Source organism: Apiospora marii (genome assembly GCF_038362585.1).
Source record: "Apiospora marii strain CBS 49790 chromosome Unknown utg000002l_segment0_segment0, whole genome shotgun sequence".
Taxonomy (NCBI): domain Eukaryota; kingdom Fungi; phylum Ascomycota; class Sordariomycetes; order Amphisphaeriales; family Apiosporaceae; genus Apiospora; species Apiospora marii.
In genome coordinates, this window is record NW_027117373.1 from 198,671 (window position 1) to 223,007 (window position 24,337).

The following is a 24,337-nucleotide window of genomic DNA, read 5'->3' on the forward strand; positions in this document are numbered from 1 at the left end:
TCACCTCTGTGCGCGGCTGATTCCCTGGATCGAAACTTTTGATTTTAACTACTCGATCGCTCCGCCCAATCTTTCGGTCTGTTTCGACAACTAACATCACAGCAACCGCCAAGATGCCTACCCGCTTCAGCAAGACCAGAAAGCACCGCGGCCACGTCTCGGCCGGTAAGGGTCGTGTCGGCAAGCACAGAAAGCATCCCGGTGGTCGTGGTATGGCCGGTGGTCAGCACCACCAGTGAGTTGGCCCTCATCGCTTCACTTTGGTGTCGCAATTTCAGATTTCCGACAAAATGCTAATTGAATCAATCCAGCCGCACCAACATCGACAAGTACCACCCCGGTTACTTCGGAAAGGTCGGTATGCGATACTTCCACAAGCAGCAGAACCACTTCTTCAAGCCCATTGTCAACGTACGTATTTCCATCGCCCGCCCTCGCGCACAACCCGAGTTGGACATTTATCTGACCTTGCCATTTTACAGCTCGACAAGCTCTGGAGCCTGGTTCCCGAGGAGACCCGTGAGGCCTACCTCAAGGGCGAGAAGAAGGACACCGTCCCCGTCATCGACCTGCTTCCCCTGGGCTACTCCAAGGTCCTCGGCAAGGGCCGCCTCCCCGAGGTCCCCGTCGTTGTCCGCGCCCGCTGGGTCAGCCGTCTAGCTGAGAAGAAGATCACCGAGGCCGGTGGTGTTGTTGAGCTCGTCGCATAAGCGGCTTGCCCACATGACATGATAGGCGTTTGATGATACCAACAACAACAAAAATGGGTGTTTACGGACTGGTTGGGTTTATTGCTTGGTTCGACTCGACGGCAACATTTTCTCCGCTTCGAGCAGCGTCGTTTCCTTACGATACGAATTGGACGACACGGAACGGCACGACACAGATCGTTGGCATCTGCTGATCTCACATGGAGAAGGCAAAGGATTTTCACAAAGAGATGAATAAAGACCTACTTTTCCACAAAGACAATCCGGGACCATCGCTTTGCTTCTAGTACTGCGACAGGTTGGATTGCGCCGGTCAGATACATTTTCGTATCTTGACCTGGCACTGCGAAGCTGCGCCCTCCCGGCCAGCTTCTGCGGTTGGGTCGACTTGCCTGATCTTCGGATCAGGTGAGGTCAGGTCGGTCCTGGCAACCAGCCTGTCAGTGGGACTCGTGTGCTCAATGTGTGACGCAAGACGTTCAGTAGTGCTCTACCGCATGCTGTTTGTCTTGAATGTTTGGTGATGATGCCCAAGCCCTTGGGCACTCGTAGCTCTGTGTTCTACTCACGTATGATGACCTTGCGGGAAACTCGTATCTCTCCATGCTTTGCATCCCTCTGTTCTGTCAACGCTTGGAAACAGGTAGGTATCGCTCGCTTGGGCGTCATGTTGCATGTCTTCTTCGTTGACCCCAGAAATATTGTTTTCGTACAAATGCAACTACATATCTCAATAAAACTTCTTGCCTCTCAGTCAACATCGCAATTGCTTTCGATACACTTGCGTGCTACTGCCTTCTTGGGTCCCAATCTACGTCAACATCCCGCAACAAGTCATCCCCCAATACGTCCTTCAAGCTCACGAGTTTGAAGCTTGTTTCGTCGCTGGTTCCTCCTTCAGGCAGTTCGTTGGCATCATCATGGACTACGACCAACCCATAGGGGAATTCGGCTCCAAGTGCCGTGCCAACGGCAGCTATGCCGTCGGTGTTGCTCACGGCGTCTACGCCCTTCTCGACATTCTCGGTGATGGTGAATGTTTCCACGAACTCGTGGGGTGCAGCTCTGCGGTAAACGTTGTAGGCGCTGACTCCTTGCTGGCTGACCAGAATAAAGCCTTGAGAGCTTGTAGGGCCTTCCACGAGCGTCACGCCTTCGACATCGCCGTATGTACGCCCATCGCCGACCTTGCTGATTTGGAAGGCGTCGGCAGTATCGTCCTCGGGCTCGGCGGCGTATCTCCAGAGTCCCAGGGGCTCCTCGCCGATGAGAACCCACCCGTTGGCCTCGTCCGAGACGCAGCCCTCGACTTGGCCACCGGTGCCGCCGGTGAAGTTGCGGACGAGGGTCGTGTGCAGCGCGTCGTCGACCCACGCCAGTTCAAACTGGAGGTACTCGGCAGTTTTGGAGTTGACGAAGAGGTATTGCTTTCCGGTCTTGCGCGAGCGGTACACGCAGCTTCCGTACACTTCGTAGTTTTCTTTCGTGGGCTGGATGCCGCCGGCGATTTCTTTGAGGGTGCCTTCTGCTGTGATTTCATACATGCTGGTTACACGTACATCAGCGCTTGATTGCTTGCTTGGTTGCTTTTGCTAGTTGGAAAAAAGAGAAATCTCACCAGAGCGTGTTGTTAGTACGGCAAGCGGCATACGCCAGATCGACCGTCCGCTCCCCGGCGGGAAACCCGTAGATGACGTCCACGTTGTTCGGCTGCGCGGCGGCGATGAAGTCGACCAGCGTGCCGTTCAGGGCGAAGACGCCGAGCCCCGCGCCTGCTTCCGACTTGGTGGTGGTGAGGATGCGCGACTGCGCCCGGTCGACGGGGTGGACCCAGATGGCCGGGTCGTCGCCGTCGCCGCCGTTGGCGTCGGTCTCGGCGACGGCCTGGACGAGACGGAAGGCGCAGGACAGGCCGCCCCAGCCGGTCTCGCACTGGCACTGGTTTGCGCCGGTGCAGGTCCCGTGGTCTGAGCAAGACTGGCGGCAGGTGAAGGATTCGCAGGTGTTTCCCACGAAGCCGGCGAAGCAGGAGCAGGACGGCTTGGCTGGTCCGTCATTGCCTTCAGTCGTGGTGGCTACGCAGAAGCCGCTGTGATGGCATTCTTGACACACTGGACTCTGCGGTGTGCTTGGTTTCTTGCGCGGATCGTACGACGTGTTCAGCTCCAAGCCCAGACTCTTGAAAGCGGTCTCCAGTGAGCTCACCGCGAAGCTGGCGCCGACTTCGCTCTCGATGGCGAAGGCCACGATACCGGCGCCGTACGCGGCCGTGTCTTGTTGAGAAACGCTGAGGCCTTGTACTTCGATATCCTTTTCCCCAGTGAGTGTCATGGAGCCGAGCAAGTTCATACTGGTAGTGTCATAGATACCAATCACGTCCTTCTGGGCGACGAGGAGGTAGTCGCTGGTCTGGCCGCAGTACGCAGCCAGTCCCGTGACGTCGCCGGCCGCCTCTCCCCAGACGCGGATCTCGGGGGTCTCGGGGGTCTCGACGGCGGGGAAGGCGTAGATGGTTCGGCTGTCGTCCCCGGCAAAGAAGACGGTTTGCGCGGCCAGTGACACGGCGCACGACGACGCTTCGACGGGGGCTTCGAAAGTCTGGATCTCCACCATCTCGAAACCCCCTACCGCTTCGTTTTGTCGACGGCGGACGCGCAGCAGGAACTGGATGGCCTGTCCCTTGCCGAACAGGTAGACGTACGTCTCCCCGCTCCCCCGGCTTCTCCAGATGCATAGCGCGGACCAGTCGCCCAGCGCGCGGGCCAGAGGGTGTTCGCCCACGGGTTCGAGGGTCGAGGGGTCGTAGAGCCGGAAGTACGAGTCGGGCTGCGCAATGGTCACGACGAGGTCGCGCCCGCGCCCGCCGTTTGTTGTCACGCCGACGCCGTAGGCCGTGGCGACGAGCTTGGTGCGGCCGGGTTTCTGATGCGCCTTCTGGCTCAGGGGGTGCGGTGGTTGTTGTTGCTGCGCCCCGGCCAGGGACCAGGCGCGCAGTCCGCCCGTGGCGGCGCCGCCGTCGTTGCCGAGCAGGATGGTGCTGCTGCTGCTATTGGGGCCGGCGGAGCACAGGGCGCTCCAGTCGGATTCGACGGGGGCGGTGCGCGCGGTGATGGGGAGCGGGGTGGAGGGGATGGTGGCGGTGGTTGTTGCGATGCCGCACAGGGCTAGGAGAAAGGGGGCAGGCTTCATGGCGAGTGAGTCGGTAGTATTCCTCGGTCAATTCACATGGCTGTCCAGTATCCCAGGTTCAACCAGGCTTGGAAGTAAGCACGTGGAAGTCGTATTTATATTCGACGAAGAATATCGTTCTCTTCCTGTCCTTCCTTTCCAGCATACTTGTTGCCCTTACTACGTGAAGTTTCACCTGCAGTCGATGTGGCGGTTTTACACAAGTGAAGGGTCACAATATCGAAACATCTCGCCTCGTGCTTCGATGCCGTGTATCTTTGGAGTCCCGACTTTGATGTTCCCTTGGAGGCCAAGCCGACTGGGTCTTCTTGGCGGTTGAGGGACCTGCCGTTTTGGTATGCAAATACCAAACCCCAAAATCCGGGAAATCCGGGTCGAACTTCGCCTCCCACTGCATATAGTACTTATATGGGAGACAGGACAGGAGGAGGATGATCACATGCATCTTGTCAGTGCGAGGTTGAGGGAAATGCAGGGTCTCATAGTAGCAGTGGTTGCTGTATCTGAACTCCTTGCTTACTTCAAGTACGCAACACTGAGCCAAACGATCGCGATGTCTACCATTGACAAGTTCCATTGCCATCAATAAAACTTCAGATAACCAGGGAACTTATGAAAGAAACGATTTCCTCGATATCTCGGTTTTGTCATTTTAGCTACTCTTAATAGGTGTTGATATGATCCACGTCTGGACCAGACACTGACTTTGTCTAACAGGCATGCGAAAGCCGCGCTTATAACCCCAGTGGCTATTACTATACATACTGACTTATACAAGCAAAGACTCATGCGCGTATTAAGCAACTCATCGTCTTAAACATGCTTACGATCTAGTTGAATGTTTTCCATCCATAGTAGGTATTAGGTAAAGCTTGTTCAATTGCGGCTTGCACCACCGATAAGCCAAAATCCCAATTGCATTTACCGGCCCACCGGGTCCATTGAAGTTCTGCCTGGGCCTATCACATCCGCGGAAGACTTATACAGGGGTCATGACACCATCGCCAAGGTATGGAAGATCTCCCTGTAATCGGGCTATGAACCGATGCTACTAGCATCCGTTGCGCTTCGCTTCAGCACCCTGGGGCCTGGCCAGTCCTGAAGCAGAAAATGTAAATGTCGTGATCAAGGTGGGCCAGCACACAAGCCGTCAATGGAACGACGATGATTACATTTTTCTTACCCGACTGGGATGGGATATGGGACATATATCGACAGCATGGCTCTTTAACACCTGTACCATCTAGTTCTATTCATTTCACTTTTCTGGCCTAAGACTAAGATTCCATTCCCGAAGATGGCAAGCGTCAAAGGGGAAGCCAACAATGCTCCAGCTGCGACCTTGTCCCGGAGTATCACGCCCACGGCGGCGGATGGAACACCAGTGAAGCGCGTTTGGTACCACTCGACCCTGTTCAATGCCTTTGTCATTGGCGGCGTGGGCTTCCTGGCCCCCGGGCTGTGGAATGCCATGAATGCGCTGGGGGCCGGAGGTGCTCAAGAACCGTATCTTGTGTACGCGGCCAACGCGCTCGTCTTCGGCATCATGGGTTTCCTGTGCCTCTTCGGCGCGCCCATTGCGAACCGTATCGGCTTGTCCTGGACCCTCTTCTTGGGCGCTGTGGGCTACCCCATCTACTCGGCCGGCCTGTACACTAATAACCGCTTTGGAAACGAGTGGTTCGTGCTGGTCGGCGCCGTGGCCTGCGGCTTTAGCGCTGGTCTGTTCTGGGTCAGCGAGGGCGCCGTCGCGCTAGGGTACCCGGAGCCCGGCAAGCGGGGATCGTATATGAACATCTGGCTGTGGTTCCGGACAGGCGGTCCTCTGCTGGGCGGCGCCATCGTGCTGGCGCTGAACAACGACGCCTCGGCCAAGTCCAAGGGGAAAGTGGGCTACGAGGTCTACCTGATCTTCGTGGCGCTGCAGTGCGTCGCGGCGCCCCTGGCCCTCGTGCTCTCGCCGCCCGAAAAGGTGCAGCGCGCCGACGGGTCGCGCGTCGTTATCAAGGCCGAGAAGTCGGTCGTCGCCGAGTGCCGCGCCCTCTGGCGGGTGTGTCGGCGCCGCGACGTGCTGCTGCTGCTGCCCATCTTCTGGGCGGCCTACTTCAACCAGTACTCGGGCAGCTTCCAGACGTACTACTTCGGCATCCGGGCGCGCGCGCTGATTGGGTTCGTGTCCAACTTCGGCACGCTGCTGTCGTCGCAGCTCATCAGCGCGCTGCTCGACTTCCGGCGCCTGCCCGTGAAGCGCCGCATCGTGCTGGGCTACTGGTACGTCGTGGTGGTGCATGTCGTCGCCTGGGTCTACGGCTGGGTCATTCAAGAAAAGTACACGCGCCACCCGCCCGCGTACGACTGGGAGGACGCCGGGTTCACCGAGGGGTTCTTCGTGCTGGTGCTCTGGGACTTTGCCAGGCAGGCGCTGCAGAATTGGCTGTACTACCTCGTCGCCAACAAGGCGGACGACATCTCGGAGCTGACGCGTTTCTCGGGGGTCCTGCGCGGGCAGGAGAGCTTCTCGCAGGCGATTGCGTTTGGGCTGAATACGAAGAAGTGGGTGGGCGGCCGGGTGCCGCTGGCTGTCAATACGATACTGCTTGGTAGGTATTTCTTCTTCTCCCTTTCTTGATGACTGTCTTCTTACTCATTCTCACTATCTCCTTGGGTTTATACCGGAGTGCTAACTTGCTTCAAGGTCTTGCCGCATACCCTACCTGGATGGTGGTTCGCGAACACGTTCCCGTCGAGACGGCGAAAGTTGTGGGAGACGACTCCGAACCAAGGGGTGAGGATGTCGAGAGAGGCCTGGAGACGGAGGTGATTGTCGATAATGGCGACAAGACCAAGTTTGCGATGGGAAAGACTGGCGGGGACGCGGCCATGTAAGAGAGTTGCTATTCTTTTCCTAGAGGCACTTTCTCCTTTTCTTATTGACCCCTCAACCCCCTGTAGCAAGCCTTGACGGCCCATTTAGGTGCCCTTTTCTTCAATCTATGCCAATACGTAGTCTGCACCATGCACACTTTCATTCTAACAGCAAAATGTATCGCATTACCTACACAAGTAATAAACAAACCAGAGGATATGGGATCAAGGTTGCATTGCCGTGTTATTCGTCTTGAAGTCTAGACCTCTGCATGGTTTCTGCGACCCCAGTGCCCAGTTATGGGGGTCTGGAGATTAGGGGCCCAATATTTTACCTCGAGCTTTAGTGTGGCCTTTTTCAGGGTCCTCCCTTGCGCCATTCGGCTCTGGAGAGACAAAATGACGTACGGTTCCGCAAGGTGAACAGCAAAACAAAATGCGCATTTGGGGTAGGGCAAAACATTCAATAAAAATAAATCATACCTGCGCATCTGACTCTGACGCGAGCTTATTTATTCCCATCTCCCTATTACTCACCGAGAGGGAGAAAGTAACATGCTCACCAGCAGTGGTCGTACCTATTCCTTGCAATAAGTCATCTGTTGCTCACCGATGACTGGCCCGCTTCTTCAGCTCTCAGATGCCCCAAATAAGTTACATGTGATATTTCGCACATGCAATGGAGGCGCGCTGACCAGGATCCTGGCTTAGCGGCCCCGTCACGCTGACAGCAAAGTGTCATTCGTCCAGGCAACTGGCTGGTTGGCTACTCGGCTGCAATGCTCGCTCTTGATAGGTATGATATGGGAATATCAAACATAAAAGAATCGCCTATCTGCCATTACACTGCATATAAGTATGTATATCAATTATACTATGTACCTACATGTAGGCATCTGGGTTTGGGCGGTTAGGTTGTCGAAAGTTACCCAGGCCTAAGTAAAATTAGGCACCTGTCACTGCTTGCAGCATAACTTACGATTTTTCTTCAAAGCAACCAAGAACATCCCCTGATGGTATAGTTCTCACCTCACGATAGAGTCTTCTATAGTTGTAGTTTCCTTCATAACCCCTTAGCCTACAGTGAATCATAACACATATGCTGCCCTTTAGATCTGATGAAAGGTGAGGTACACATGCCACCGAGTATGGATTTCATCGGCGATATATGCGGGTCAGTGAATGCATCCGAGTCCGCCATGCAGCATTCCATCCCACCTTTTGCCAAGCGCAGTGGGTTTGGCTATCGATAAGCCGGCCATTAGCTGCCTTACCCCCCAAAATAGCCCCGTTCAATTGACTGCCATCAGTGCTGAGTTCCACCATGTCGTCGTCGTCCCTCCCGCACTCGGCCTCCTGTCAATCCGTCCTTACGTTCAATGAATACATACCTACCTGACCTAATGGCTTCTTCCTGACTGCTTGTTTACATGCGTGTGTGCTGTTTTACCCGGGTCTCTCCAGTTCAAGTAGCGTTCTTGTCGCTTTCGAAGCACTGCACAACGAGTCTGCATATATCGCCGCCGGGATTCGTGGTAAACGTTGGTAAGTACTAGGTGCGCTCTACAAGACATCCACTGCGAGGGAGGTCAAGTACCTGCGAGTTCGTCATGCACATTCGATCAAAGTACTGTAACCTGCACCGTTCAGCCACCATCCCCTTGCCCAATCATCCAATCAACATCTGCCTGCCCGAAACAGGTCATCCGTCCCCAGAGTCTTATCACCTACAAGAGGTATGTAGGTACTTACCCATAGAAGCTTACCACTGCGCCAGCTACTCCAGTCAGCTAGCCTCTGGGGGTGGTCACCTAGCTGCCTGCCTACCCGCTTACCCTCCATCCAAGTACTCACACGGCATCTTATCACCCTATACCACCTACACCGGCCTCCGTCTCTTCCCGTGCCCAATCCTCTGATAGCTACTCGTCATACCCGTCATACCTCGTAATTTCTCTCCTCCAAGATGATACCCACGAACACCTGTCACTCGATACAGTACTGACTCTGCTGCAAACCACAGTCATCGCCAGCCTGACCGGTCGAGTCCTAGCCTATCGCCCGCCAGCGTATCGCCCGAGCCCCAGACCTCCACCATTTCAGCAACTCGACGTGGAATCTTCCAACCCAGCTTAGTAGCTCTCGAAGCTCCATCGCTTTCGAAAACCGTGCGCCTTGATGCTTTGGACACTCTCTGGCTCGAGGATCCACTGCGAACTGTAAACTGCCGCGTGTTGCCTGCGGAGAGGCCTGTGAACCGTCACTGGACCACAGCCACCCTACGAACTTGCGCGAGTCTGCCCTAGCCAACCAGTCACATACATACCCCCCAGCGTATTGGGAGAGCCAGGCAAGGAAGGATTGATAGGCCAGCTTGCTTGCTGGTGCCCGACCGCCGGAACCATGGCGCCCTCCCCTCCCGACATCAATCCCTCGACTCATAACGATGCCGATGTGGTGCGCCGAAGCTTGAGCAAGAAACTTCAGAAGAAACGCAAAGACGAAGCCAGCCGACGCCGAACCATGGAACTGCCAAACCATCTGCGAGACGCGGACGATGCCGGCGAGGAGGACATCATTGCGGCCAACGGCCGGCCAAACAATATGTTCATGCACATGAATCAGTCCATATTCGACGTCTTCAGCGCCGCCCGATCCAACCCCAACTTCCACAACCAATTCGAAGACCAGTCGAGCGACGAGGACGATGAAGAAGAAGGCGGTGCCGATGTCGAACATTCGAGCAGAAGCAGCAGCCAACCAGAGTCCAAGGGCAAAGAGACGGACACACGCGAAGATCCTATGTCCCGGTCGCGGATCTTGAAGAAAGGCTCCTCAGACAAGTCCAGCTCTTCGGAAAAGAATGTCGATAAGAAGCATCACCGCCGTATCTCGAGCTCCCTCTTGCGATCCATACCCCAACTCAGTCGTCTGGGCTCGCGCTCCAAGTCCAAATCGCCCCAGTCTCAGAAACCAGCCATGGGCGAATCATCCTCGCCCAACGAATCGCCCTCGCGCACGCAGCGCTCTCCAGATCCCGAGCCGAGCCACTCCGACGCCGGGACACCCAAACTGGCGCCCGTCATGAGCCGCATCTTGGAGGCCAGGGACGAGATGTCGGCAAGGCCTAGCTTCGATCTGGAAAGACTGTCCAGTGATCTCAGGAGGATTGAGCTGAGAGACGACTCTGGGGAGGATGGCCCCACGAAGTTGCAACTTGCCTTGAAGGATATTTTCGAGCTTGACCAAGCAGAAGAGGTTATAGGAGGTACGTCTTGGCTCAAACCCAGAATCCTGCGCGCGCAACCTGACTAACGATGCCATTCCCAACAGAATACCCTTGCTGGCTGTTGCTCGGTCTCTTGGTGGATGGATACATGTACATCACCAGCAAACACATATGTTTCTGGGCATACATTCCCAAGAAGACTGTAAGCTACCCATGGAAGACGCGAAAGCGGAGCATCAGACTAACATTTATGTCTAGGACAAAGTCATCAAGGATGGGTACATGGCCAAGTGCGGCAAGCGAACATCCAAGTACACTCGATATTGGTTTCGCCTGAAGGGGGATACTCTGTCCTACTACCACGATGCCTCCAACCTGTACTATCCCCACGGGCAGGTTGACCTTCGATATGGCATATCGGCCGAGATCACCGACAAGGGCAAAGAGGGCATCAACTTCTCGGTCACCACAAATCAGAGGACGTACTACTTCCGCGCCGATAGCGCCTCGAGTGCCAAGGAATGGGTCAAGAGCTTGCAACGAGTCATCTTTCGCTCGCATAACGATGGTGACACCGTCAAGGTTTGCTTGCCTATTGCCAATATTATGGATATTGAAGAAGCGCACTCGGAAGGAGTGGGTTTCGCCGACACCATCAAGGTCCGCGTGGTGGACAACGATGAGACTTTTGCCCTTGACGAGTACTTCTTCTCCTTTTTTCATTCGGGCGAAGACGCTATTCGCCTGCTCAAGCTTCTTGCGAGCGAATCAACAGATAGCGACAATGAGTCCGCCGCTACAGGCCCGCTTCGGGTGCCCAAGAAGCGCCGTGGTGACACTTTCGATAAACCCTCAAAGCGCAGCTCTTTATCGATGGACACGTCCCGAATGGAGAGCTCACAGTTACTACTCTCGCCGAGGTTTCGTGAACCTGTCAAGGCCACACTTGCACCCGTGTCGCCTACGATGCCTCGGGATAATACCATACGCGCGAGTGGAGATTTTGGTCGCCGCGGTAGTGTTGACGCGGTCAAGAGATTTGGGAGACGAAGCCTGGATTTGGACACGATTGCGCGTGACGACTCCCCGCGTCGAAGCTTCAGCGCACAACGAGCCTTAAGCAGCAGCCGTGGTAAACATACCGAAGCACAATCGGACAATCAGGAATCCTTGGATTCTTTTGCCCAGTCAACAGAGGATCCAAGTCTGTCCAATATGATTGCATCATCAGTCGAGGACCCGTCAGCCAGCCAGATATTGACAGGCAGCGAAGTCTTTCACAAACCAACTCTCAATCACCGGTCAGAATCCATGTCGCGAAAGAGCCAAGATGAAGAGGTTCGTAGCCCCAAGGGCCGGACGAAGCACGGCGAGGAATTTCCACATCCCAAACACGCCGCGACCACTGGCTGTGTACCTGATCACAGCTCTGGCGAGGCCCAAGCTGGCCAGTCAACCACGTCGCAAAGTGGTGCCACGATGGGTGCCCTGCAAAAGGCTGGTAATGTTGTGGGCTACTTGAACCGCACAAGCCGGCAAATGACCAATCTGCTCGCCACCGAGTCGATGGGCTATGTCGAAAAGGTCTCTGGCATGTGGAAAGGTGGCCGCAAGCACTATGAACAGTCCACGGCCCTGAACCCAGAGGACAGCTTCCAGGATGACGATGATGAAGCCGACGTCAAGGCAGCCAACGAGAGATTCCATTCTCACTTCCTGTTGCCCGAGTCGGACAAGCTTCAGGCAACTTACTTCTGCCACATGCTCAACGTTTTGCCTCTCTATGGCAAGATCTACCTTAGCCAACGGCATTTCTGCTTTCGCAGTCTGCTACCCGGAACACGCAAGAAGCTCATCCTTCCTCTGGCCCACATCGAGACGGTCGACAAGGAGAAAGGTTTTCGGTTCGGCTATCAGGGCTTAGTGGTCATCATTCGCGGTCACGAGGAGCTGTTTTTCGAGTTTGCTCAGCCCGTAGTTCGCGATGACTGCGCCGTGTCAGTCTTGCAAAACCTGGACCGTTCTCGCTTCATCCGCGAATCACAAGTCTTTGACAGCGAGGATGTCCAACGAGCAAAGGATGCTCTCGCCGAGCGCGAGGCCCTGAATGCGGCGCGGCTTAAGGAGTTCCCTGATCAGGACCAGCTTCCTCACCAGCTTTCCCTGCTCAATGATGGCGACGGACCAACCATCCTCTTCGATGACGCCAAAGACTCGCTGGTCCACTTCCAGCCCACCAAGTCGATGAAGATCACCTGCCTGACGATTGGTTCGAGGGGTGACGTGCAGCCTTACATTGCTCTTTGCAAGGGCCTCATTGCCGAGGGCCACAAAGTCAAGATCGCGACCCACGCAGAGTTTCGAGGATGGATCGAGGGCCACGGCATCGAGTTTGCACCAGTCGGTGGCGACCCCGCCGACCTGATGAAGCTGGTGATCGAATATGGCACTTTCAGCTACGGGTTCTTCAAAGAGGCCACCAGCTCGTTCCGACCTTGGCTTGATGGGCTCCTCGAGTCCGCCTGGGAAGCCTGCAAGGGCACCGATATCCTCATTGAGTCCCCATCGGCCATGGCTGGCATCCATATTGCCGAAGCGCTATACATCCCCTACTTCCGCGCCTTCACTATGCCCTGGACGCGGACGCGCGCTTATCCCCACGCCTTCATGACGGCCGATCGGAACATGGGCGGCTTCTTCAACTACCTGTCCTATGGCCTGTTCGACAACACCATGTGGCAACTCAGCTCGCGCCAGATCAACAAGTGGCGTGCCAAGTTCCTCAACCTACCCGCAACAAGCTTGGACAAGATGCAGCCTAACAAAGTGCCTTTTCTCTACAACTTCTCGCCTTCTGTCGTCGCTCCTCCCATCGAGTACACGGATTGGATCAATGTTAGTGGCTATTGGTTCTTGGACGAAGGCAAGAACTGGACGCCCCCCGACGACCTTCGGCAGTTCATCGACAAGGCCCGGGAAGATGGCAAGAAACTGGTGTACATCGGCTTTGGTTCCATCATTGTACCCGATGTTGCCAAGATGACCCAAGAAGTCATTGACGCTGTACTGGGAGCCGATGTTCGTGCTGTTCTCAGCAAGGGCTGGTCGGACCGAGGAGAGAAGGAGGTGGCTGCCGATGGATCAGAACCACCCAAGGAGCCAGAGCTGCCTCCCGAGATCTTCCAGATCTCAAGCGCACCGCATGACTGGCTCTTTTCTCAGATGGATGCGGCGGCTCATCATGGCGGCAGCGGCACTACGGGCGCGAGCCTTCGTGCAGGAGTCCCTACGATTGTCCGACCGTTCTTTGGTGACCAGTTCTTCTACGGTCTCCGAGTCGAGCACCTGGGTGTTGGCATCTGCATGAAGAAGTGGGGAGCTATCAGCTTCGCCAAGGCGTTGTGGAAGGCCACGCACGACGACCGGATGATCTCTAAGGCCAAGGTGTTGGGCCAGTCCATCCAACAGGTATGTACACTGGGAAAGTTGGTGACGTTTGCTGGCAGATTGAATGATAGCTAACCTTGAACCAAACACAGGAAAACGGAGTCGACAACGCCATTCAGTTCATCTACAGCAAGCTCGAGTATGCGCGCAGCATCAGCACCGAGAAGTCGAAAGCGCGAAAGCCAGTTGCCTCGTCTGCGACTGGCCCGGCTGACCTTACCGACGGCCCCGATACTTATGATGACGAGGTGGAGGAAAGCTGGACGTTTGTCGCCGGCGATGATTTCGATTCGGATCTTGTTAAGAAGCAGGTCATCACCCAGGCAGAGGCGGACATGGTGGCAGATGGCCTGAAGCCGAAGCCCGCCTCGGGAAGTCGGTCCTCGTCGAAGCAGGGGAAATCGACGGGAACAGTGGCTTCGTAGGGGAAGACGAATCCCATGAAGTGGCTACTGGCAACGACCAAGCCATCACATTCTACTAATACGGTGCCATCGGAGAATGGCAACACTGGCAGAAATGGATTGATTGGCGATCATAGTCTGAAAGAGATGGCGACTCGGTCTAGTCTCAGTATTCGGAGCAAGGATCGCTCTGCTGTGTGGACTCGATGTTGGGGTGCTGTGAAGAGGTTCTGCAAAAGAATAACGAAGTGGTCCTCGGCATCGAGTTCTTGACGGTCTGGTGGGCACCTGGGCCTCTAGTCCTGGTTTTGACTATTCCTTGGCGGTTGTTTACACCGAGCAGTTTACCTCCAGCGCATTTTGTCATACGAAATTGGTCACACAATGGGTGACATTGCCATTGCGAAGCGGTTGCCGTTGATGTTGTATACAGACAGCATGGGCGTTTTTTGGCGTTGATTTGATGTTCTACAGGGTTGAATGGGTTTCCCACGTTTGCGACAGGGTTTTTGCGATACACCACTCCCACATGCACCCCCACCCAGAAGTATGGTGACGATGGTGTTCAGGTTGAAGGGAGAAATCATCAGGAAGCGGAGTCCAGGTGTTGCGGCAGTGTTAGACGACTTTTCGCAAGCGAACAAGGGTCTTTTCTTCTTCTCATTTGGTCAAGATGGATGAACTTTTTTCTATTTTGCAATGCAAATCCAATGCATGGGCAGACGAGGCAAGGCCAGGCAAGGGTTTGCCCGAGATATGCCCACAAGGCTTAGACTGTATGGATACTAATAGCTATTACTTCGAGAATGTGTTACGAAGCATAGCGAAGAGAAACTAGTGGCTCGTCCTGAGTGATTCGGGTGCATATGCTCGTAGTCGTCCCCTGTTTTGTCTTCTTGTTCGTCCTGGGTCCGCACCTGCTGCTGACTGGTAGTGACGATTATGGAGTCAAGTCATCCGTCTTCGGTGTGAATTGATGGAGATGGTGGCGGTTTGACTGGCAATGGCTCAAGTCGTCGTTCATCTTTCCACCTCTCCTTCAGGGAGCCCACATGCTAAATAGCAACTGCACAATCATTATCAATACTTTGCAACATGTTTCAATATGATCTTTAGGCCTTACACGATAAAAAACCCCCAAACTATTCACCTTCTGGTGTGCATTTTGATCTATTCAAGACACCCTCCAACCCTTAGTTTTAACATGCACCTGTCTGTTGAGGATTAGAAGTCAGCGCCGGTCAACCGATGTTGGCTGCAAGTCGAGATTCCACTGTATTCAACATGTCTCTCCCCGTTTCCATCGCCATACTCGCGGGCCTATAGTAAGTAGAAGACGGGCTGCTTTGTATCACCATCTTACTTATCACCGACCACAGCCTCTACGATTTCTACGACCGCCGCGCCGACGCCCAAAACGAGAAGAAATACCGCCCCTTCCCCGTCCCGCCCCCGGACCGGCGGCGCTACGGCCCCCGCGACGTCAGCCTCGTCGTCCCCACCGTCGACACCGAGCCGACCACCTTCGCGGCGTGCCTCGAGACCTGGGCGCGCTGCCGCCCGGGGGAGATCCTCGTCGTGACGACCGAGGCGCAGGCGGCGGGGGTCTACGAGTTGTTGTCTACGGCGGCGAAAGGTGTCAATAATACGGACAGTACGAGGATCGAGCTGCTCACGATCGAGAAGCCCAATAAGCGGCACCAGCTCACCCGGGGCATCCAGGCGGCCCGCGGGGAGATCTTGGCGTTGGTGGATGATGATGTAAGGTGGGAGAGCGGCGGGACGCTGACGAGTTTGTTGGCGCCGTTTGAGGAGGGGGATGTTGGGTTGGTTGGGGGGCCTGTGGAGTGAGTTACTCTTTTCTTCATTACTGTTCTTCGCCCTTCGTCTTCATTCTCTTTTCTTCCTACTACTCTTTCCCTTACAAATTGCTCCATATAGCGCCTGCGTTACTCATCTGACTCTACACCTCACAGCTCCTACCTCCCTCCCGACCGCCGGGACCCCGCCACCATCACCCCCTGGGAGGTCGCCGCCCTCCGCCTGCGCGCGAACCGGCACGCCCGCATGAAGGCCGCGTACGTGGCCGACGGCGGCATCAACTTCTGCGTCTCGGGCGTCACCATGCTGGCGCGGGCCCGCATGCTGCGCGACGACCCGCTGTTCCGGTTCGCCTTCGTCCACGAGCGCTGGCTGGGCCGCCGGCAGAACTCGGGCGACGACACGTTTATTACGCGCTGGTGCCTGTTTCATCATTTGTTGGACCATAAGGCGCGGAGGGGGGAGATGGTGGGGCAGTTGAGGAGGGATGCGGCGGCGGCGAAGATGGGTTCGCGGGGGACGGAAGATGGTGGGAGTGTAAATGAGGAGGACGAGGCCCGGTTTGAGCAGCTGTTGAAAGTAACGGAGCTGGATACCAAGCGCTGGAGATTGGGCGTTCAGATGACCGAGGAGGCTACCGTGCCTACGTACTTGAAGGCAGGCCCCGAGTTCGTGGGACAGATGAAGCGATGGACTCGCAGTGGTGCGATACTTTCCCTTTCCCCTTCTCCCTTCTCTTCATGGTATCCAATCCCGGCAGTTCTTACTGACTTGAGAGACCCATCCAGGCTTGCGACTGAGACTCACGTGTCTGCTGTTCGAGCCCGGCATCTTCAAGATGTACAAGACGGCGCCGTACATGACGCGCAAGATGGTCGAGTGCATGTTCGCGGCGCCCCTGCATTGGCTGTTCATAGCCTGCTGGTTCATCTGTCTGAAGCAAGCACCTGCACTTGGGTAAGACACCTTCATCACTCTCGTCTGCTCTTCTGTGTCATAGGTGTGACTAACATTCGCTTTCCCCGAACCTTCAGCGTCCTTATCCTGCTCTACGAGACGTACAAATGGGCAGACAACCTGATCGGCTTCGTCGGTCAATTCCCCTACGCAGCGCCTTACTGGTGGGCCGCCGCCGTGGTGGAAAAGGTTCAGCTCCTCTCCGACTTGTACTGCTGGCTCACACTCGGCACCGAGGCTTGGGAAACGCGCAATACCGACGGGGACCAGGAGGGCGACCCGCGGCTGCTGGTTGATGAGATTGTGCATGGTAAAAGTTGCTAGGCACGGAACGGTGCCATGGGTAATGTGGGAAGGAAGGTTGCGATTGATGAATAAAAGATACGTTGTCTTTCCCTGGCCAGTTGTAGTTATGGCTTTCAGATTCGATACCATGATTGGCATGACGAAGTTTATTACTCAGACCAACATCTAGCATTGGTGCAAGAAGAACCCCTCTGCTCTCTACGGCTCCCTTACCTCGATGTCGTCAACTCGTCGCAACCCCTCATTAAACCATGTGTTCGCTATCCCAGTCACTCAAAGCGTTGATGCAACTCCCAATTGACTCTTTTCTTTTCGCCCATGCCTCCAGGCAGTCCATGATATTGCCTCCTCTCCTGGTTTAACAGCCTGCCAAGCCCAGCGACCTTCATCATCATGACCTATGACCCAGAAGCCATTGCCACCTGCGTCCGCCGCCACTACGAGCTGCTCGTGAAATTAGCCTATCTCGACCCCGCCGTGGTTCAATCCCCGCCCCCTCAAGGATGGAGCGATGACGAGCTGGCCGTCGACGTGCTTCGCGCCCTCGGCCGCTCGGAGAACGTCATCTGCCTCCTGCGGCGACTGCCGTTCCTGCGACAGGATCTGCACGACGAGAAGTGGGAGGTGTACGAAGAGACACGGCCTCTCTCGTATCTGCGCAGGGCCGGTGTCCTCGGCGGACGGACGCCGGAAGCATGCCGGAGCCAAGGGCTTCACAAGCTGGGTCTTATGCCCTTCGACGCTGCGTACCCGCCCGGCATGATCTCGTTGACGGCTGGGCGCGAGGGGACGTTCTGGATCATCGATACGGACGAAGGCATGTATATTAACGTACTCCCTTGAATCAAACTCATCTCTCCTTCATTTCAACTTACGAAACGAAACCAAACCTACTAGGACTCATCTTCCCCGTCGGGTTATACGTCGTAGATGATACAGCCCCTGAAGACCAGCCTTGGCGCCGCAATGGGGAGGCACTGGACGTAGTGGAATATTTCGACAGCGTTTACGCAGAGTTCATGAGTCTCAGCATGGTGGCCGCGCCCAGAGCAGGATATTGGGAGCCAAGAGGTGAGCAGCACGGGTGGTTCCCTCAGGGGTGGTTTCACGAGTTGCCTCTGACACGAAAAATATCAATAGTCATTCCGGGCGAGCAACCCCCAGATGGAACGGTGAGCGACCCAGAAGCTTACCTAGTGACTGATGGGAGCCTACATGATTATTGTGTAGGTGGTCAGCCATCTTCTGCGGGAGTACGGATGGCCTGATTCCTTTCAAAAGACCGAATATCTGGAAGCTGTCCGAAAAGAGCGCGAGACCGCCATGGGCGCTTCAGTCAACCCATGGAACTAGTTGTGCCTAGGGGCAATTCGCATCTCTCAATCGTGGACCAAGTTGTCACATTCACGGAGACGAAGGAAATGACTGTCTCTTAGTCCTATCAAGACGACCTGACCACTGGGTGGTATCTGTCATTCATCAGGGGTAACATGGGAGTACTCGTGGTGTAGAGACAGGCCGCATCCTGGGAAGCGGAGTGGCTGCATCATGATCCCACGACTTCGTGCGTGCGCAATACGACGGGAACGGGTCGGGGCTAAACCAATTACCGGAAAACCATGGTCCGATTGATGTCCCCAGATCTCCAAATAAACTAAATGCCTTCGTCGCCTACCACACTAAGTGACTGGACTATGCTTGATAAAGCGTCCTACGAGCTGGCCTCTTCACAGCGATTCAGGTCAACAGCCTCCAGCGTCTTTGGTAGTATAGTGGTCAGTATGCGAGCTTGTCATTTCGGTTCCCACCAGGAACTTGATAGGATTCGCTCGAGACCGGGGTTCAATTCCCCGCCAGAGAGACGATAACGTGCTTCACGATGATTTCTTTTTTGGTGTTTTGGTTTCCTAGTAAACATCTAGAGAAGAGGTTTACTTACGGCTATTTGTTGATACTGGGACTGAAGGGGTCAATTGATGTGCCCAGATCTCCGAATAATCCAAATGCCTGGGGGCGCACGATCAGTAAGACGATAGGAGTCGCGTGCATTGGGCCCATCATACATACCGAAGCATCCAGATATCTCCAGTCCGTCGTCTGCCACTCTTGGAAAAACGGCAAAGGGATGTCGCAGACATTGGAAGCGCCCGCAACCGCGTCATCATAGTGGCAAGAAGAAGACATGGGTATCAATGACGGCTGCTGGTGCACTGCCTCGAGGTGGTGCGGCGGCAGGAGGCCATCTGAAGACGACGGAGCTGGAAGATTAGCCGGCAAGTTTCCGGAGTTCAGGACCTGGGCGCTGTGTCGCAGCTCTTCCAGGATGACCGTGTACCGCCAGCTCGGGGAGTCGGCGGACACGGACTGGGCCAGTCGCGCGTGGCACTTCTCCGCCAACTCCAAGACCCTGCGATCCTCTTCGGAGCCCTCGCCGCCGCCGGCGCTCTGCTGGATCTCCCAGACGTACACCACGGCCAGGGCGCAGAAGGTGACGTAGGGCGTCCACCAAAACGCGTGGAGGAGCGTGCTGTCGGCCGCCATGGACTGCACCGTCCGCAGGGCCGTCTTGGCCGCCGCGATGCACTCGGCGACGCTTTCGCCCTCCAGCGGGGCCGAAGAGGCCCCCGGGGTGCTGCTGCTCTGGGAGGAGCCGCCCAGGAGAAAGGGGCGGTTGGCGTGCATGACGGCGTGGCAGTGGGCGAGCCGCATGGCGATGGCCTGGCGCCGGAGGCTTGGGATGAGGCTCCGCGGCTGGACGGAGCTCAGATGCGGGGGGAGACGGGACCGCCATGCGCTGAGCTCCTTGCCGGACCGAGATGCTGCGGCCAGCCTTTCTTCTCTGGGCAGGTTCTTGATCGAGTAGACCTTGCTCGAGATGGTGCCGATGATTTCCGCCAATTGGGCATGGGCTATGACGGAGTCCATGTTGCTGTCGGTCTCGTCATCTCCTTCCTCTCGATCGGCCCTTATGATGGGACCCTCAGGACCCATGTCCTCGTCGCTGACAGCCGCCGGCAGCTCCTGGTCAATGTCCTCGTCGTGGATGTGTCTCGGTCTCCCCAGCACCACGCTGAGATAAACATCGATTGTGTAAGCCACCCAAAAGGTGCGGCGTTGACCCTGGAGGAGGATGTAGTTGGGAACAGAGCTTGTGCCGCGCTTGCGACCCTGCCGTCGATGCAGCTCAAGGGCGGCCGCGATCTGCCACGCGGTGCCGAGGAGGTACCAGGCCTTGTTCATGCGCGCGGTCTGGAGCAGGTAAAGGACCTGCACCAGTCGCGCCTGGACCGACTCCAAACAGGGCAAGCCGACCTCGGCCTCGATGAGCGACGCGGCCATGGAGTAATACCGGTCGGCCTTCTGCAGACTCGGCCGCTCATCCCCCACAACGGCATTCGTGGTGTGTAGCTGCGCGCGGTCGCTCTTGAGGACAGCAATGGCCGCAATGGCGAGTACGATGGCGGCCTTGGCATTTCCGATGCCCTGCGCGGGGGCGAGGCCCTGCTGCGTGTTCTGTTGGACGGCTTGGGCCCATGCAGCGACGGCGCTCTGTTGGGCAAACATGCGGTATGTCACCACGCACGACTCAAAGTAGAAGTCAACAAGACTGGGAAAGTCGGGTGGCATGTCCACACCGCCCGGTATGGCGCTATTTGCGTCGTTAACCAGCAGAGGCTTGTCTCCAGCCGATGCCAGCAATTGACAATGCTCACTGCTACCACCACCCAGGGAATGTGTAGTGTTCATGCTGCTCTGGGGCTGCTGGGCCACCAGTCGCTGGTGTGCACGCTGGAAGAAGGCGAGTCCCGAGGTTGGGTCGAAGTCCTGCCGTTCCGCCTCGGCGGCGGCTTCGACCTCCTCGGGCGAACCGCCATGCGTGGTGCTGGGCTCGGCGGCAACTGGTCGAGCTTGGCCAAGGGACGGTTCCGCGGTATCCGATCCCGGCGTGACGGCCGGCCCTGGCCTCGGAGCAGGTGTAGGTCTAGCCAATTGTCATCAGAATCTCTAGGAACAAGAGCTAGTTGGGATATTCAAACTGTGGAAGGACATACAGACTGGGCGGAGGTGTAGGCGGGCGGCCGCGCGCGTATTCCGCATCGTAGACGCAATCGAGACGGCGCAGGACGCATCTCTCGCAGGGGAGGGTCCCGGAGCACCGCGTCTTCCGCGCCTTGCACTGGTCGCACTATGCCCCCTCACAATCCCATCAGAAACATATCCGGTGCAAGTTTGTGGATTCTTCTACGTACCGCCCGGCTGACCTTGTGGACTTTCCGGATATGGTCGGGGATATCTGGCGAGGATACAGACCCAGCAGAAGCGGCGGCGGCAGCAGCGCTGCGTTTCTGGCCTCGGCTCTGGAGTGGTCCCGTTGGCATCGCTTCCGGGCCTCGTTTTGAGTTGGCTATCGAGATGCGCAGCTGATGTTCGTTGAGGGGAAGGGGGTTCGGAAATCCGCCTTTTCCGCATATTGTCGAAAAGGTTTGCGACTTTGGGGTAGCTGATTCAATTTGCGGGGAAGCCATAGCATGCATGGATCATGACCTGGGCAGAAACCTGGGGAGAGTCCTGGGGGCCATTCGTTAGTGCCTTTTTGTTGACCCCCCTTTTCAATGCCAAGATTATGTTGGGCCCACCAACTCATAGACATGAATGTGGTAGTAGATATGGTTAAACCAGAATACATTTGCAATTTGGAAGTGTGATGATATGGTTATCAACTTTCATGTCGGTTTTCATATGGAAATGTAAATAGATGTAAAACTGCAACACTAGTCCGGAGCAGTCTCTCCCCGCTTGCAGATTACGTACAAGAATATGTACCAGGGTACATAAACAAATCGAACTACAGAGAATACTTGTACAACGGACTCCGATCCCCCATCTTCTCCAACCGCTCCTCCGAGTACCGCCCCCGGACGTCTTCCTCGGTCAGCCGCGCGTTCCGCCGGTTGGACGACCACAGGCCGAACTCGAGCACCAGCATGGCCACGATGCCGGCCGACGCGAAGCCGAGCGAGTTGCCGTAGCCCGTCGGGTACCGCGGTGCCTCCTGCTCCTGGTAGATGTAGGACCCCACCACGCCGCCGATGTTGCCGGCGCAGATCAGGTAGCCGATGCTGATGGCGCGCTTGGCGGCGCCGGCCGAGTTGGCCACGTTCCAGGCGTTGACGCCGGGGAAGATGGGGTACATGCTGTTCGAGAGGGTTAGACTCCAGGATCTGCAAATAGATGTTGGCAATCAAGGTATTCTACTCACCCGGTGCAGGCCAGGCAGACGGCAAAGTAGCACAGGCCGATATTGTACTGGATCGCGGCGGCCTTGGCGAAGAGGATGGCGAAGGAGACGACGACGCAGAGCTGCGGGCCCACGATGAAGGGCATGCGCCACTTGTACTTGTCGGCGTAGACGGCGACGACCCAGGCCGAGACGGCGCCGCAGATGTAGGGCGGGATGGTCAGGAGCTGGGCCTTGGCCGAGGTGAAGCCCATGCTTTTGACGATGGTGGGCATGGTGAATTTCATGGCACTGAAGATGGAGAGTATTGGTAAGCATATGTTTCATTGTAGACCGAGTGATAGGACTGGATTTGCATCGCTGAGAGAGAAGGGGAAATAGGAAAGACCTGTAGCATCATTGACTTACTAATTTGGGACTGCGTTGGACCAGCTGCCAAGGATGAGCAAGTACATCTTCCAGTCTGCCACCACCGCCCAAAAGGCCGAGACGTCGAAGTGCTTCTCGCGGTATTCCGTGGTGTTGCCGATACGCCGCGCGATCTGTCGGATCTCCAGGTAGCGAATCTCGTCTGGTTCCAGCCATCGACCGGAGAGAGCGGGCGAGTCGATGAGCAGGGGGAAGCAGAGAATGCCCATGACCACAGTCAGCAGGCCTTCCAGGATGAAGATCTAGACAGGATACAAGTCGAGTTAGTCACATAAGAACTCATCCTCGCAGACTTTTATCCGTCCACCACCGGGGTTAAAAGGGGCTTGCTAAACATACCCAGCGCCAGCCCTCCAGACCGCCCAACCCGTCCATCTTGGCTATAGCAAAAGCCAAAAGCCCCGAGAAGGCGCCTCCGGAAGCCGCGGAAGAGTATAGAAGGGCGATTCTGGTTTGCGTCTCGTCGGGCAGGTACCATTTCGACACAAGCAGGATCGCGCCGGGGAAGAAGCCGGCTCTGTCTACATGTTAGCAACAAATATGTGAGCGTCATAGGAATTGGAGTGGCATACTCAAAGAGTCCCAGCATCACGCGAACAGCGCAAAGACCACCGAAGTTCTTGACTATTCCCGTTAAGGTCATGATGACCCCCCACGACAGTACAATCGTCCCCATGTAAAGTGAGGGCCTCGTGAACTTGTTGAGGATCATGTTGCTTGGGACCTCTATAGAGCGTAATAATCAGTCAGAGGGCCATGCACAGTGCTCCCCAACTTGACTGGCATTACATACCTGCAAGGATATAGGGGATGAAGAAGATGGACAGTGCTATGTTGTATTGGTCCCCCGTTATGTTCAGGCTATCGAAAAGGCCTTCGATCTTCGCATTGCCTGCAAGATGTATAGTCAGCCTTTGTAATCTAGCCTAATCTAGCAGAGCAAGTTTGGTTACCGATATTCGTCTTGTCGAGATATGTAATCAAATAGAGGAACAAGAGCATGGGGATGAGTCTGATCTACATTTTTCACGGGTATGTCTGTCAGAAACCGCACAGAAACTCAGGTGGGAATGGTACAATCCGATAACTTACGTCTACCTTGCGAACCACCCTCTTCTTTCGATCCTCAGGATAGTTCTGGAGAAAGGCCGCATCCTCGGGACTCAGACCGGACAGGTTCTGCTGGTTCTCGATGTGCATCGCATGGATCTTTTGGGCGGGTTCCAAATCCGGAGACATCTCCTTCAGCTGGGTTGCCATTGTGTTGTGTGAATGGGAAAGATATGTTGTTACAGGGCGAGAAAGAAGCAATACAGATTGCCGATTATGATTGCAGACTCTCCAGCAGCCGCGAGCGATCTCTCTTAAGTGAGAAGTGGCCCTTCTGTTTACCCAGGCCCTCCTTATGGCCCCAACAAAGTCATCACTGTGTAGACAAGACCGACGGCGCAACCAAAAAGCCGGGGTAAAAGTCTGGGGTAGCAGCTCAGCCCTCTGCAGGATCCTGGGGAAGTTGGAGGGACCCACAGTCAGGCATGGATTAGAGGTTGGCGAGCTAGTCTTGTGGATGCGTTTCCGAGACCCATGATGCGGATATGTCGGAAAAGTTGGAAAAGCCGGACCCCTCTGGTACCGCCGTCAGTTCTCTGCATGATTGAAACTCCAGCCAGAAGACCAGCACTTCCACAACTCCTGGTTGTATGAGGGGTTTCGGATAAAAGTACTGGTCTGGTGGGCGATT

General features: G+C 55.8%; 8 protein-coding genes across 8 annotated transcripts; 5 read left to right on the plus strand and 3 right to left on the minus strand.

Moving 5' to 3' along the window:
• Nucleotides 1-106: 106 nt before the first annotated feature.
• Nucleotides 107-710, plus strand: PG985_001752 (60S ribosomal protein uL15; the record flags this gene model as incomplete). Its single annotated transcript, XM_066821521.1, has 3 exons — nucleotides 107-235; nucleotides 312-411; nucleotides 483-710. The coding sequence occupies exons 1-3, from the start codon at nucleotides 114-116 to the stop codon at nucleotides 708-710; spliced, it is 450 nt and encodes a 149-aa protein (XP_066688953.1). The 5' UTR covers nucleotides 107-113.
• A 788-nt stretch (nucleotides 711-1,498) lies between these two features.
• Nucleotides 1,499-3,899, minus strand: PG985_001753 (uncharacterized protein; the record flags this gene model as incomplete). The annotated part of the gene is made up of 2 exons (XM_066821522.1): nucleotides 1,499-2,255; nucleotides 2,329-3,899. 2 exons carry the CDS (start codon nucleotides 3,897-3,899, stop codon nucleotides 1,499-1,501), a joined length of 2,328 nt encoding a protein of 775 aa, XP_066688954.1.
• A 1,297-nt stretch (nucleotides 3,900-5,196) lies between these two features.
• PG985_001754 (uncharacterized protein) lies at nucleotides 5,197-6,785 on the plus strand (the record flags this gene model as incomplete). The annotated part of the gene is made up of 2 exons (XM_066821523.1): nucleotides 5,197-6,499; nucleotides 6,595-6,785. The coding sequence occupies 2 exons, from the start codon at nucleotides 5,197-5,199 to the stop codon at nucleotides 6,783-6,785; spliced, it is 1,494 nt and encodes a 497-aa protein (XP_066688955.1).
• A 2,382-nt stretch (nucleotides 6,786-9,167) lies between these two features.
• On the plus strand, nucleotides 9,168-13,865 carry PG985_001755 (family 1 glycosyltransferase; the record flags this gene model as incomplete). Its single annotated transcript, XM_066821524.1, has 4 exons — nucleotides 9,168-10,032; nucleotides 10,098-10,195; nucleotides 10,252-13,461; nucleotides 13,533-13,865. 4 exons carry the CDS (start codon nucleotides 9,168-9,170, stop codon nucleotides 13,863-13,865), a joined length of 4,506 nt encoding a protein of 1,501 aa, XP_066688956.1.
• A 1,263-nt stretch (nucleotides 13,866-15,128) lies between these two features.
• On the plus strand, nucleotides 15,129-16,946 carry PG985_001756 (uncharacterized protein; the record flags this gene model as incomplete). The annotated part of the gene is made up of 5 exons (XM_066821525.1): nucleotides 15,129-15,169; nucleotides 15,224-15,691; nucleotides 15,821-16,368; nucleotides 16,454-16,622; nucleotides 16,700-16,946. The coding sequence occupies 5 exons, from the start codon at nucleotides 15,129-15,131 to the stop codon at nucleotides 16,944-16,946; spliced, it is 1,473 nt and encodes a 490-aa protein (XP_066688957.1).
• A 375-nt stretch (nucleotides 16,947-17,321) lies between these two features.
• PG985_001757 (uncharacterized protein) lies at nucleotides 17,322-17,771 on the plus strand (the record flags this gene model as incomplete). The annotated part of the gene is made up of 1 exon (XM_066821526.1): nucleotides 17,322-17,771. The coding sequence occupies one exon, from the start codon at nucleotides 17,322-17,324 to the stop codon at nucleotides 17,769-17,771; it is 450 nt and encodes a 149-aa protein (XP_066688958.1).
• A 1,098-nt stretch (nucleotides 17,772-18,869) lies between these two features.
• PG985_001758 (fungal-specific transcription factor domain-containing protein) lies at nucleotides 18,870-21,307 on the minus strand (the record flags this gene model as incomplete). Its single annotated transcript, XM_066821527.1, has 3 exons — nucleotides 18,870-20,910; nucleotides 20,981-21,114; nucleotides 21,179-21,307. The coding sequence occupies 3 exons, from the start codon at nucleotides 21,305-21,307 to the stop codon at nucleotides 18,870-18,872; spliced, it is 2,304 nt and encodes a 767-aa protein (XP_066688959.1).
• A 467-nt stretch (nucleotides 21,308-21,774) lies between these two features.
• On the minus strand, nucleotides 21,775-23,856 carry PG985_001759 (uncharacterized protein; the record flags this gene model as incomplete). The annotated part of the gene is made up of 8 exons (XM_066821528.1): nucleotides 21,775-22,123; nucleotides 22,189-22,458; nucleotides 22,576-22,838; nucleotides 22,936-23,113; nucleotides 23,169-23,322; nucleotides 23,390-23,488; nucleotides 23,550-23,613; nucleotides 23,689-23,856. The coding sequence occupies 8 exons, from the start codon at nucleotides 23,854-23,856 to the stop codon at nucleotides 21,775-21,777; spliced, it is 1,545 nt and encodes a 514-aa protein (XP_066688960.1).
• Nucleotides 23,857-24,337: the final 481 nt, after the last annotated feature.